Source organism: Rhinolophus hipposideros (genome assembly GCF_964194185.1).
Source record: "Rhinolophus hipposideros genome assembly, chromosome: 8".
In the NCBI taxonomy this organism is placed as follows: Eukaryota; Metazoa; Chordata; class Mammalia; order Chiroptera; family Rhinolophidae; genus Rhinolophus; species Rhinolophus hipposideros.
In genome coordinates, this window is record NC_138054.1 from 84,205,714 (window position 1) to 84,219,498 (window position 13,785).

The 13,785-nt window shown below is 52.9% G+C and overlaps 2 protein-coding genes across 12 annotated transcripts in view; both read right to left on the minus strand.

The window, feature by feature from the left end:
* The window catches only part of ARHGEF10L (Rho guanine nucleotide exchange factor 10 like), a 133,721-nt gene that overhangs the window by 84,682 nt on the left and 35,254 nt on the right, over nt 1-13,785 (minus strand). For all 11 annotated transcript variants that reach the window (XM_081056132.1, XM_081056131.1, XM_081056142.1 and 8 more), the window contains exons 3-4: nt 12,901-13,089; nt 12,117-12,150 (exon numbers count right to left, since the gene is read on the minus strand). In XM_081056132.1, coding sequence (XP_080912258.1) covers nt 12,117-12,150; nt 12,901-13,089 — 223 coding nt within the window. The remainder of the gene's footprint in view (nt 1-12,116; nt 12,151-12,900; nt 13,090-13,785) is intronic.
* Nucleotides 67-597, minus strand: LOC308500794 (large ribosomal subunit protein uL15). Its single transcript, XM_081056144.1, has one exon. The coding sequence runs from the start codon at nt 557-559 to the stop codon at nt 113-115; it is 447 nt and encodes a 148-aa protein (XP_080912270.1). The 5' UTR covers nt 560-597; the 3' UTR covers nt 67-112.

A 13,785-nucleotide genomic window follows, 5' to 3' on the forward strand; every position in this document is an offset into this window, starting at 1 on the left:
TGTGGCTTGTGGACGGAGTGTGACTAAGGAACTTCATTTCTCACGTTATTTCATTTTTTTTTTTTTTTTTTTTTGAAAAACATTGGAGTTTTAATGAACTTCCTGTGTGGTTTCAAGCTACCAGGACACAGGCCCCTCCAACACCCTTAATCTTCTCTTCAGCTCTTCTGCTGAAGAATTTGGCCTTCACGATGACAGGCTGCTTTGGGAGCTTTCCCTTCCCCAGAACTTTGTAGTAGCCCGATCGCACCACATCAATGATAGGAGCAGCTCCAGTCTTGTTTTTGGCAGCATTTACCCGTGTCTGCTCACTGACCAAGGTCCACAGTTTATCAAGGTTGACAGTTGGGCAGAAGCTCTGGTTCCTCTTTAAGTGGTAATGCCTCATACCAACTTTCCCAAAGTAACCTGGATGATATTTGTCAAAGTTGATCCTGTGGTGATGCAAGCCACCAGCATTACCGCGGCCTCCTGGGTGCTTCCGGTGCTTGCCGATGCGGCCGTGGCCGTGGCTCACGTGGCCCCGAAGTTTCCGGGTCTTCCTCAGTCTGGATGGCATGTCGACAGCCGAGACGAAAAAGGCAGGCCTTTGCGAAGTCTCGCGAGATGTGGAACTACGTTATTTCATTTTGAGTAATCTGATTCTAAGTAGCTGTATGTGGCTAGCGGCCACTGTACAGGACAAAGCAGGTCGAAGTCACCTATTGGAGAAGCCAGTCTCAGCTCAAATTTTACTGCCAGAAGTCAGCAGTGAGGCCCTGGGGTAAGACGCACATTTCAGTCCTGGAGTAAGGCTTTCCACCCACAGGAATTAAAGGCCAAGAATGGAAGGGGCTGGTCTGCACCAGTAGGGGGTGCTGAGCTGAAGGGTGCCTCCTGCACCCCAATCCCTCCCAGCTGCTTCCCTGAGCCACCACCTTCTCAACCCCGAGACATCCTGAAGGTACTGAATCCTGCTGCTCAGAAATGCTCAGACAGAACCAAATCGTTCCAGCCCAAGTCCACGTGGCAGTTTTGCTTCAATATATTAACCGTGACGATTGGTAACCATTACAACATGCATGCGAGGTGCTGCTTGCTCTGCTTTGCCTATATTTGCATATTTCGTTTCACAAGAGGTCTTATGAGGTAGGCATTGTCATTCTTGTGCTACAGATGGGGACACTGTAAAAGGAGACTTCATTACTCACCCAGTATCACTCAATGCATCAGAGGGAGCTGGGATCTACAGTACAGGCTTTCTGCCTGTAAAGTGTGTTCGTGTCCTTTCAACTCTTGGAAATAGGGAACTTGCATTTAAATATTTACCAACATCACAGATTCGCTGTGTCATAGGTCACTGAACCTTGCCAGATTTAGCCATCGGTTTTTCAAAAGGAGAGAGATAATGTTCAGCATCGAGTCTAAGAAACCAGCTCATGTCTTCGTCCAAGAGAAATTGCAATGGTTCTACGTACTTTCGCCATTTCTGACACTTTTGTCACAAACATTTTCACCACATAACTAATTGGCCATAAGGCCATTTTGCCGTAAGACAAAGATAAAATAAGTTTGGTTTGTTGTTGTTGTTGTTGTTGTTATTTTTTCTGTTTGCTTGTCAGTCTGGTTTCATTTCTCCATTGATTAAGTGGTGGGGAAAATAGTTAATCAGTGGTGGTCTTAAAATAGTTCGCATTTCTTCCAGATGACAATGATTTGCCCAAGAGTTAGTTGGTTTCTTATTTTGAAACACACTATATCGGGGGAAGGGATTACAAAGCACTGAGGGCCCTCTTTGAGGGTGCAGAGGTGAACCCACATTTTCCATACAACAAAGACAAGGGCTTAGGTACAACCCACAAAATAAGATCAGTTATTTGCACAGTATTGCCATAAATTTACAGACTTTAAATACCGGGGGTGCCAAAAAAAATGCATACAAGTGGACACTGGTCGACATTGCTCAAGCAGTAGTTTGCCATAATCAGAAGTGTCTGGACGCTGACGGGAACCACTTGAGCACCTCTTGTCATTACAGAAGTCAAACGTAACGTGTATGCATCTTTTGTTATCGGTATATATTATTACAATTTTAATAGTTTTTCTCCTTTCTTAAAATGTGTATACATGTTTTTGGCATTCTCTGTATATTCAAATATTTTGTCTTTCACAATAATCTTTTTAATTCTGTGACTCATTTTTAATATCCTTCTTTTATTTGTCATGATTTTATCTCTTTTATGGCAAAATTGCCTTACAGCCGGTCAGTTGTAAAGCAAAAATGCTTACGGCAAAAATGTCTATGGCAAAGTCGCTATGATAAAAATACTGGACACGAATCGTAACACCCAGCTCCTCAGCTGCAGGGCAGTTCAACTAGAGAACAGAGAACACTCGACAGGGCCCTGGATATACTCTAACGGTGACATCAAGGTGGGGTAGGGGAAGGAAAGGTATTTTTGAGTAAGGTCAGGCAGCTTTAGAAGGGATCTGGAAAAACTTGATGACATAAAGTAAAAGCCAGGGTGGGCTGAAAAAATGAGCCTCTTAGCTGCACGTTACCAAAACACAGTGAACTTAATTTTCACTTTTAAGCAATTTATTCGAAATAGCTGCATGTGACTAGTGGCCACCAACTGTACAGGACAACGCAGAGCTAAGCCACCTGCACTGCCGAAAAGCTAGTCTGGGCTCATTTGCATTGAGCAGCCAGCCCAGGTACTGGTTCTGGCTTCCTGGGGTGGGGAGTGGGGGTCACACAGCATAGAGAAGTCACCTTCGTGCCCACCCCCACTGCCTCTATGGCTGCGGCAAGCAGAGGGACTGGGAGCCCCGAGACAGGGAAGAGGCCAGTGCCTGTGGGTGGCCAGGTCTTTCTAGGCCTCAGACCACCACCCACCCCAGCCCTGCACTTCTCTGGTGTCTACTCTGTGCCTGGGCTATGTTAAATGCTCGAGGACAAGTCTGTGGTTTATTATGACCATTTCACAAATGAGGTTCAGAATAGGCAAGTACCTTCCCTGCCCCAAGTCACCTGGCCAGCAAGTGACAGAGCTGCAATTTGCCTGCAAAGCCTTGTTCTTGACAACAGCTGTGCTGCTCCCCAGATTTGAGTTCCCCAGGCAGATTCGGAGGAAAGAGCCTCCCAGGCAAGGGAAGAGGAGGGTATGGCAAGAAATGAGGCTGGGGTTCCTCCTGCCTCCTTGCCCCTTCCTGCCAAGGGCACTGAGCCACTCTGCACCCACCCTGGGGTAACCTCTCCCAGCTGCTGCCTGGCTGGGAAATCTAATTGTGTTTGTGAGCAAACACTCCTTCTGGGGCCTCCCCCCAAAATTCCAGATAATATAAGAGCCATAAAAAGCAATAAGAGACCAATTAGCTCACCCTTATCTGAGCTCCCTGTACTTCTAATGCCTCTCAACTTGCACATGAGAGAAAGGGCAGCAAGTAAGATGACACTGGTCTTACAAGGTGAGGCCACTGCCACCAGATGCAAAGGAAAAGAGCCGAGTCCGTGGACAGAAGCAGAGAATGAGAAGCTCAGAGAAAAAGAGGAGGCAGGGGACAGACAAAGGGACCTCTCCCAGGCCCCCAACGACAGTGTTCAATGACCAGACTTTAGTCAAGTACACCCGAAGCCCGCCACTATGGAGCTCAGAGCACCTTCTGTGCCCTCCTCTCTATCCAGGAACAAACCTGGGACAAAAAGGGAATGAGTGCCCTGTGACAGCAGGAACCCGCTCTGTCCTGGTCATCCCATTCCGTCAGCCCTGGCACAGAGTGGACACTCAGTGATGACCGATGCCCTCCCTGGCCTATTTTAAAGATAAGAAGCCACACTGCAGCGAACGGCATTGTTCCCTACCTGGGTTGCTGCCGGTATAGGCCCCAGGTTCTTAGCAAATCTCAATGACAGCAGATTCCACAGGGTCCCTTCCCAGAATCTACACAGTGCAAGTGGTCAGGGAGAACACCCCCAAGCCCAGAACGGTCTGAGGATTCCTAGTTGGACCCACACACACAGGGCACTCCCGGGGCCCTTTCCAGGACAAGGAACGACTAATATAAAAGGGGAAAGAATTCCACCTTTTGGCGAATAGAAAGGACCAGAATAACATTTGCCTTATAAGGCCTTGAGTAAAACCCAGTGTGCAGCACACAGGGGGCTTGCCCAGGATGGCCCTACTCAGAGCATCACCCGCCCTCCCCCCACCCCCAGAAATTCCCCACCACCACCATCTCCACTATCCCTAAATCCAAGAGATGCAAGAACATTAAGCCCGATTAAGCCTGCTGTCAGATTAAGCCTACTGTCAGCCCTGGCCACTGTCTAGTTCCTATGGTATATTACAGCCAGAACGACCTTCAGGAGCATCTGCGGGCATGATCCAAAGCAGCTGCCCAGTGCCGTTACCAGAAGGTCCTGTCAGATACAGGCCCAGGGCCCCAACCCCAGCGATTCTGACTCGTTGGTCAGGAGGAGCCCAGGCATCGGTGTTGTTAAAGCTCCCGCTGGCTCCAATGTGCAGCCAGGATTGAGAATCCAAGCTCATGGGCTTGAGGTGTGACGAGGTGAGCCCTCCAGAGCTAGCGGACCTGGATAAAACCGCACCTCTGTCACTTAGCTCTGTGCACCGGGACAGCCACTTAATGTCCAGAGGCTGCTGGAGAACAGCGTGAACAATGGATTCTACTTCCTACAGTGAAGATTAAATAAGATGACACAGGTAAAGCATGTAGCACCTCTCCATGCCTCAGTTTCCAGGCCTGTGAAATGGGGCGACAATACCTCCCTCTTAGGGTTCTTGTAAGGAGGACATAAAGAAGGCATGTAAAATACTCAGCATAGGGTCTGGCTCATGATAAATCCTCCTGGTGTGCTACTTCCTTCTCCATCCTGCGCCCCACGCCCCCTCCTCCAGTTACAAGGTCCCTATATGCATTCAACCCCTCACACTGTGGCCTGGCCATCCCTCACATACAGAAGGGTCCCAGGGCCCAGTCTGTTTGTCCTGTGCCACCCCACAAACAGTCACACATCCACTTAAGGAATAAGTAGAGCAGTGAGGAGCACCCAGGGGAAATCTGGAAAGGGGTCCCTCACACAGTATCCATAACACAGTCCGCAGTGGGGAATAAACGCCATGGCCCCCAGGGGAACCATCGCAACACAAGAGCCTGGCCCCAGCCCCAGGTGCTGTGATCCCGCCTCTGGCCTTCCGCTGTGTGGTACACACACCTCCCTCCCTGACATGCTGAGGGCCCCTGGCTTGGTGGTCAGACCATGGACAAGCACTGTACCCCCAGCAACAGCTTATCGAGAACCGTGTGGGGTTTTGAAGAAGAATACAGGTTCCCATGGGAAAATGCTCACAGTATGTAATTAAGTCACAAAGTGAGCCATGAAACAGCATGTGCCATAAAACCACAGTCCTATAAATAAATGTATGTACACTTGTCTATACGCATAGCAAAGCAGCGGCACAGACACACAGCGGTAGGATTAAAACTTGCTTTTAGTATATCATTTTCTGTACTCTCCAATTGTCTACAATAAACATGTATAACTATTACTAAGAAAAGGAGAAAGAGAAAGAAAAGACATCTGAGGAAATAGTAAGCAATGTGTTGGTCCGCGAGGGTCCCTTGTGCCCTGGAGTCTGCTCCAGACAGACCCCCATCCTTTGGGATCAGTGATCAAGAGCACGTGCCCTTCCATCTCATTCCATCCTCCCGAATGTTCCATCGGGTGGGTCCATCACTGCACTTTACAGAGAGGAAATAGAGGGTTAGCAGATACGGCAACAAATGAAACGGGTCCTGGGTCACGGAACTGATGTGTAGGGGGACGGGATCCAGAGCAGATTTCTGTGGGAGATGGCAGCGCAGAGGGTTAGAACACTGGTTGTGGGAGCCAACTGGGTCCAACCCTGGCTCTGCCCCATCTCAGCCCTGTCACCTTAGGCTGACAGCAGGTCTTCTGCACCTCTTTCCGCCTCTGTAAAACGCGGGTTATGGTAGTGCCGGCCTGTGAGGAGTAATGAGATTAGGCAGATAAAGCCCTTAGGACAGGGTCTGGTGAATAATCAGAGCTGGTTACGCGTATGCCATGATTATCTGGCTCTAGAGCCCATATACACAGCTGGGCACACGAACATAACTGAAGCCTTCACAGAATGCCTGCCTGGCACACCGTACATGCTCAGTAAAAATGTGTAGGGTGGGATGTGAAGGACGGACGTGAAGGGCGGGGGCACACCAGCCAGCCAGCAGAATACTGACCAAGGACAACCCCAGCACTGTCCTGGGCGGGCAGGGGGGTCTGCAGACAAAGAGCAAACAGAGCCCCTGCCCTCGGGCATTGAGCCCAAGTGCCACCACCTGCCACCCAGCCCCTGGGACCAATGACTGCACTTCTCTGGGTCTGTACAGTGGGCCCCGTCACCATTTCCTCTTTCCAAGGCTGTTGTGTTAGTCTCCTATTGCTGCTGTGACAAACGAACACAAGCTTGAGTGACTTGACGCAGCAAGCATTTATTCTTACAGTTGTGGCGGTCAGAAGTCCAAAACGGGTTTCAGTCGGCCAAAGGCAAGGCACTGGCAGGGCTGTGCGCCCTCTGGGGGCTCTCGGGGAGAATCTGTTCCCATGTCTTTTTCCAGCCTGAATTCCTTGGCTTGTGGCCTCCTCCTCCATCTTCAAAGCCAACAGCGAGACGTCTTTCAATCTCTCTCTGACTCTGACCCGCTGGCCTCCCTCTTACAGGGAGGGAGGATGGTCTCCTTGGCCCTTCCAGGAACCCAGCTGCCCAGTTGCTTCCCTCAGGGTCCAGGCTGTGAGCAGCACCGTCCATCTTATCTGGATCAGCCCAGGAAGGGGCAGGAGAGGAACCTCCAGGGAGCCACTGTGAGTTCCTGCAGCTGGGCCAGGAGCCAAAGGCCTGGCCCAACAGGAAATGCTGAGGCTGCTTGGGGCCCTCTGGGATGGCAGCAAACAGCGCAGGAAAAGCAAACAACTCCATAGGGGGCTGGAGGCCACATCCAGTACACTGAGGAGTGAGAGGTATGGCCTGCTTCCAGGGAAACACAGGAAGCCGCTGACCACTGGGTGCTCAGGGCTGCTCTTTCAGCCACAACTTCTGAGCAAGAGCTCAGTCTTCTTGTGAGTGCACGGGCTGCAAAATCCACCAGGAAAAGCAGCCTTGTGGGCTCCACCGATGGTTGTGGGATCAGACAGGCCAAGCTCCAGACCTGCCATTTACCGGCCCTACAAGATCTTGGGTAAACCACATCAACTCTCTAAGCCTCAGTTCCTCATCTGCAAAATGGGCATAATCAACAGTCCCCATCTCCTAGGGCTGCGGTGCCTAGGAGATGAGATAATGTGCAAGAAGCCCTCAGTAAAAGACAACTGACACCATTGGCCACAGCAGGGTCAGGCGACTCTGGCTGTGTGGCATTGGGCCATTCAAATTCAACCATGCCGAGCCTCCCTTTCCACTGGCCTCTATCCCAGCCCCTGTCAGAGGCCACAGTCAGAACCCAGGTTCAGAGACTCCATCTGCACACTGTTCTTGTTCTGCTCGTTTTCATGGAGACACTGAAAGTTACCTTTCAGACCCCACTCACCCATCCTTCTATCCACTGGTCCCCATCATTCCACAGGGAGTCCAGCCCTCAGCCTGTGCCTGGCACCGTGCTAAGCCACAAGGATGAGGATACAGCAGCACGCAAAATACCCCTCTCCCCCACCAAAAAATAAAAAAAATCCCTGTCACCATGGGGCTGCAAGTAGGAGATATTTCCTCACCTTCTACCATCACAAGACCACGGTGTGAGGCAAGAGGGGCGGGGGCTGCTTTTGCTCTGCTCCCATTTCAAAGGAAGGGGCCTCCCCCAGAATGACACGCAGCCAGTACTGAGGCCACTGTGGCTCCCCTGTTGGGGTCCATGGAACATCTGGACCCCACGGGCTGCTTGGAAACTACTTTCCCAAAAGCTCAGAGAGCATCTCTTTGCAGGCAAAGTCCTTACCCCAATAAACACACAATTGGATCATTCATATGGAGCTGGCCATACCCCCAACCGTGAGCCAAAGTCTGAGGTCTTGGGCTTGGAGCTGGAGTCCCAGCGTGTCCCTGGAGGGTTGTGTAGTGGCCAAACACCGGCCTCCAGTCGGAGAGGCCCTGGTTCCAGTCTCTGTTCTGAATGAACACGTACTATCCATACATAACTGTGGCCAGCTGACTTCCCTGAGCCTCAGTTTCCCCACCTGTGACATGAGCAACTTCCCAGAGATAGGAGGAGTAAACGGGACTGGGTGTCTAGCTCAGTGCCTGGTACCCAGTAAACATGATCATGATTATTACTACTATTATTTGCCACTATTGTACTATTATTGTTGTCTGATAATAGATGTGTCCTGGGGAAGAAAGAGAAAGTGCCGCCAGTTAGCTGAGCGCTTTGAAGATTGCTTTCACCCAGCAGAGGATAGATGAGGCCCTTACTCCTTGGGATTGTTGAGCAGGGTTGAGCTCAACCCTCAAATCACCCCATGGGCCTCAGCATAACACACACCCAGCAACGCCAGCTGCTCTGTTTATCCCACAGCAGCCTGGTTGCGTCCTCTGAGCGACCCAGCCAAGCAGGCAAAGGGACCAGGAAGTCCACAGGACTCAAAGCCAGAGACAGACCCCTGGACCAGGACTGCTGGTCAGCCTCAACTGTCCTTGTCACCACCCGCCTGGCAGGGGTGATTCTCTTCCCTGTGCAGACTCCCAGAAATGGGGGTAGATGGTTGGTGAGAGTTGGATCAAACCCAGGTCTGCCTGACTCCAGGATACAGAGCCCAACCAGCTCCCTCCAAAACCAAATCTAAACTAGGACCCAGAGTAACAACAGCAAATACTTCTGAAGCAGCCAGCACATGCCGGCCGGACTGAGCCCTGGATAAATGTCTAATTATGCCTCTCAGGGCCCTGCAAAAAAACATATTTATTACCCCCATTTTATTAATTCAGAAAGTGAGGCTTCGGACAGGTAACCACTCGCCCAGTGACGCACAGCTAGTAAGTAGCAGAACAAGACTGGAAGCCAGCTCTGTGCTCAGAGCCCAAGTTCCCAGGTCCTCAAAGACCCAGCCCCAAGCCCTCACTTTACCCATCACGCTCCTGCCTGGACAGCTCACCAGCCGGGAAGTGGGTGAGGACTGGCCTCCTTCCCTCTGAGAGTCCTAATAGCAGGGAGGTCACTCTGAGGCTGTAGCTCAGCCTGCATCTGGGCAGGTCCTCTAACTATTGTCAGGAGCTTCTCTGGAGGCCAGGTAGGCGGCCCGACCAAGCCCAAGGCCATTTCCAGACTTAAGGCAGGGGCCATGGAAGAAAAGCAGTGACAAGAGGTGAAATGTCCTCCACTTGGAGATTTGCTTTTTCAAGGCAGTGCCTGTTTCGTGACTACTTTTGGGAAATTAATAAAAAATAAAATAAAAGGAAAGAAAATCAAGATTTTTCCCCCTTTCTGTTGGATAACAAGGAGAAGGAACTTGATCTGAATTGATTCTTCTCCCAGAGGACTCCAGAGTGGAAAATCACCACCCAGGGAAGAAGCTGGAACTTAATAGAGATCTGGAAGGGAAGAAATGAAGCTGGGAAACGTGTAGAGACCACTGGACAAGGAGTCAGAACGCCCAGCACCTCAGAGTGACCTTGGGCAAGTCCCGCCCCTCAACCTCCCCATTTGTAAACGGAGGCCTCTTAGGACTCATGCTGTGATCGGTGCTCTGCAGGGGCTCATGCCCCATGAATGTCTGTCCACATTAAAGGAATTCAAATGTGATCTTTATTTATGTCTGATGTTGGTGAAACTCCAGCCCTGGCAATCCAGGCCCAGCCCAGGAGTCCAAGGCACTGGGCACACCATCTCTGACCCTCCAACCCCATCACACTGCAAACATCCACACTGGACAGGAGGCGGGAGCAGAAGCAAACACAAACCATATGTGTGTGTACTTAGTGCATCCTACAACCAGTCTCACTTATTCCTCAGAATGCTTCGAGGTGGATATTATTTCCATCTTATACCGGGGCTCAGAGTGGCTCACAGGCAGCCCCAAAGCCACCCAGCAGGTAAGGGGCTGAGTGGGGATTTGGACCTCCACAGAACTCTTGCCCTGCTGCCTCCAGGAGGTGGTATTCAAGGGGGCTGGGGTTGCAAAAGGGTGAGGGGTAGGACAGGGCTGGTGCTGCAGAGTGGCAGGCAGAGGACCCAAGGAGGGCTGGGCCCCTCTCCCAGAAACGCTTGGCCCACCCTGAGCTGTCCTGACCAGTGGGACTGATGAAAACAACGCAGTGAGCACCCTCTCTGGGGACCACTGGGTCACGGTCTCAGTGTGGCACCTGGCACCAGCCAGACACACGATCTGGTTAGAGTCATCAGGTCTGCAGAACGCACAGAGAGAAAGCAGGTAGAGACGGGCCAGGCTACCATGCGCCTGACCCCAGGGTCAGAAATGGGGGTCCCTGGGAGAGTGGCCTGAAAGAACCTAGAGCCCCAGACCCTGGGTGGGGTGCCCTGGCTCACTGCCCACACATCTCCCACCCACTGCCTCTGCTCAGTGCCTTCCTCTGAGTGAATACTCCTCCCGGTCATCCTCCTTCTCCCCAGTGAATTTACGCTCACTGGTTCAGCCAGGACCCCCTCCTGGCTTCCCACCAGCCAGTGCCCCAGTTCTCTGGGCACCCTTCTCTGCCCCACTGTGAAGTGTCCGCACCCCCCATCGGACTGAGCTTCTGAGTGGCTTCATTCCCGGCCCACCCGAGGACTATAATCCTGGGAGATCACAGCCATCTCAGAACTCCCGGGCCCAGGTACAGGATTGCTGATTCATTTCAAGTCCCTAATCAGGGAGGAGAAGCTGGCTCCCACCTCGGGCCTTAATTACACAGTGGCCGTCCCAGCAGGAAACCTCCCAGGGCACGCCCACTCCAGACAACAAATGAGCGCTTAGGAGGACTCCTGGGAAGGACTCCCGGGAGGAAATTTGAATCCAGAGCAGCCCTCAGCTCCAGGGGCCGGGGCCACTTCTGCATCTCTGAGACCTCCAGCTGAGCGACACCTGCCTGAGAATGAGTCGTCCCAGGACTCACTCTAGGCGAAGGGTAGGTATCTCCAACACCCTCCTCCCCCCACGGTGGCTGCCCCTGGCCATAAACCCCAGGGTCTAGATCCACAACACTTCCCTTGGAAGAGGACCCCCTAAGCGTCCAGGTCCCCAAAGCCGGGCAGGGAGCAGCAGCGCGTAGAGCTCCGAGGAGCCTCGGCTTTCACAACCCCCACACCCAAATGCGCTGTGCAACCCAGAGCCGACGACTCGCCAAAGACCACAAAGGGAACAGTGGTAAAATAACCACTGCCTCCATCAGGTGCCTGCTGCGACACCGGGCCTCTTACCCAGTAGTCCTTCACTCTTCTAAGGAGGAAACAGTAGCCCATTTTACAGACAAGAAATCCAAAGCCGGAGGACCATGGCTGACACGAGGACCCATGGCCAGGGCTGGGGCCAGCGTCAGACCCGGGCAGTCGCCCGAGCATCCAGGCTTTTAACCATTGGGCAGCCCTGCCTCAGACAGGCTCCCAGGTAGAGAAGGGCCGAGTCCCGACGACAGGCGCAGGAAACGGAATGGGGATGGTGCTGGCAAAACAAATGGCAATGGCATAGACAACGGGCCAGGCACAGCTGCAGAGTGCGGACCACCAGACAGCCAGTTCATTTCTCAGCCACGACCCAGTGCGGTGGGGACTTGACTGTCTCCGTTTTGCATATGAACAGACTGACATTTGGAGACTTTATGCGACTCCTTCAAGCCACAAAGCTAGCAAGAGGCACAGCCAGGGTTTGGAGCCAGGTCGGCCCTCTGCTATTGCACAGGCTTGTGGGCAAAAGAAAGAAAGAAGTGATATGAGTTTTAGCGACTGACCTCTTCCTTCAGGCCCAGGGATCTTAAAACGTGTTCCTCCTTAGCCAAAGACATCTCCTGAGACCTCTTTGCCTCAGTGCTACCATTTCCCACACCTCCTGCCCAGTTTCCAGCCACACACCTCCCACCCCCTCCAAAACCAAAAAAGGAACGAGGCTCACTTACTGTGTCTGGGGCAGTGCAGCTGCTGGGTCTGGGTCTGTGGGAGAAGAGCAGAGGGAGAGCCTGTCAGGCCAGAGGCTGGCCCGATGGACTCAGTCCATCCCCGCCCCCTTTCCCAGCCTCCCCTGGGGGTGCTGGAGCCAGGGCCAAGGCCAGCCTGGGTGCCTGCTGTGCCTGCCTCCTTTCCCCCAGCCACTTCACTGTCATCAAGCTCCCCTACCTGTCCTGCCTGCACCGCCCCCACCCCTGCCCCCATGGCCCACATCCCAACCCCAACCAGAATCAGCCGCCCCACCTGCTTTGGGCCTGCCCCCCCACCCCCAGCTCCTCAAGGAGTCCCTTGTCCCCAAGCCTGCAGGAAGTTCCTGCTAGTCCGGTCCCCAGTCTCTCCCAGATGACAACCAGAAGCTGCCATTTAACACCATCCTTATCAGGGCCTTCCCACCCCCAGAACCACCCAGCTCCCCAATCCCAACTGGAAGGGGGAAACTCCTGTGGCTGGTGTGATTCCCTGGGAGAAGCTGCGGGAAGGGGGGCAGCTTCAGAGATGCGAGCTGGGCCAACTCCTTCCATTTACTGTGTGCCAAAGCACACCAGATGCTGCAGGAATGCTAGGAATCCTGGTTCCCAAGGGAGGCAATGGAATGCAGCTTCTTCCCAATGGTTCTTCCCTTCCTGCTTTCTGGGGACAGCAGAGGGACAATGAGGCATCACTGGGAGTCTGGAGCTTCCACCCCCGCCCAGAGGCCTGGAAATGGGAGGACCCAAGGCTCCCAGAATACCTTACCAGTGACAGGGGCAGAGTCCAACTGGATCAGTGGGACGTCTGCAGCCTTCTCTGGAGCAACGCGTGGGACACCCAGGCCAGCGCTGGTGTCCTCATCATCGTCACTGTCCTCAAACTCAAAGGCCTCTCCAGGGTCGTCCTCCGCCTCTGGGGAGGGGCCTAGGCCTCCTCCAGGAACCAGCGGGTCTCCTGGAAGGGAGGAGGAGTTAGCTGGCCTGCAGGGTCTCAGGGTTTGGCCGAGGGAGAGATGTCTGGAAGTGGGTGAGCAGCTCTGTGGGTCTGAGTGAGGGAACAAGGACAGTTCCCAGAGACTAGATTAAACCCATACCCTCCCGTGCCCCTGAGGTGTCCTGTGGTTGGGTGAGGGCTCTCAGCGGATAGGCAGTGGACAGAGGGCAAGCAGCAAGCTTCCAGAGTGAGCGCGTGTGTCTCTGTACTTGAATGCATGTCTTTCATGTTCTTGTTTTCTATTGTCCCCATTTTGTAAACCTGGGGGCTTTTTAAATGCATCTGCACATGTGTGTGTGTGAGTACACGTATTTCCATGTGTGCATACGTGGCTGGGCGTTTTGCATGTGTGTAATTCAGCACATGCAGGCTCATTCTGCAGGCTGCACTTTTGTTGGCATGCACGGCCACAGCACAAAACACAGTTGCCTGCAAGTGTTTGGACCCTGAAGGTACCAGCTCTCAGGTGGCCAGGGTGCACACTGGCTGGGGCAGGCCGAGAAGCCAATGCTCCCAGCATGCAGTCTGCCCCAGGCAGCCTCATGCCCTCCTCCTCCCTCCTGGGAGATGTCCTTCATGCTCATGTGCTCCTGTCATCTGTCAAAGCTCAACTCAAGCAGAGATGGTCCGACCCCAACCCCTGGCCTCCGGGCACTA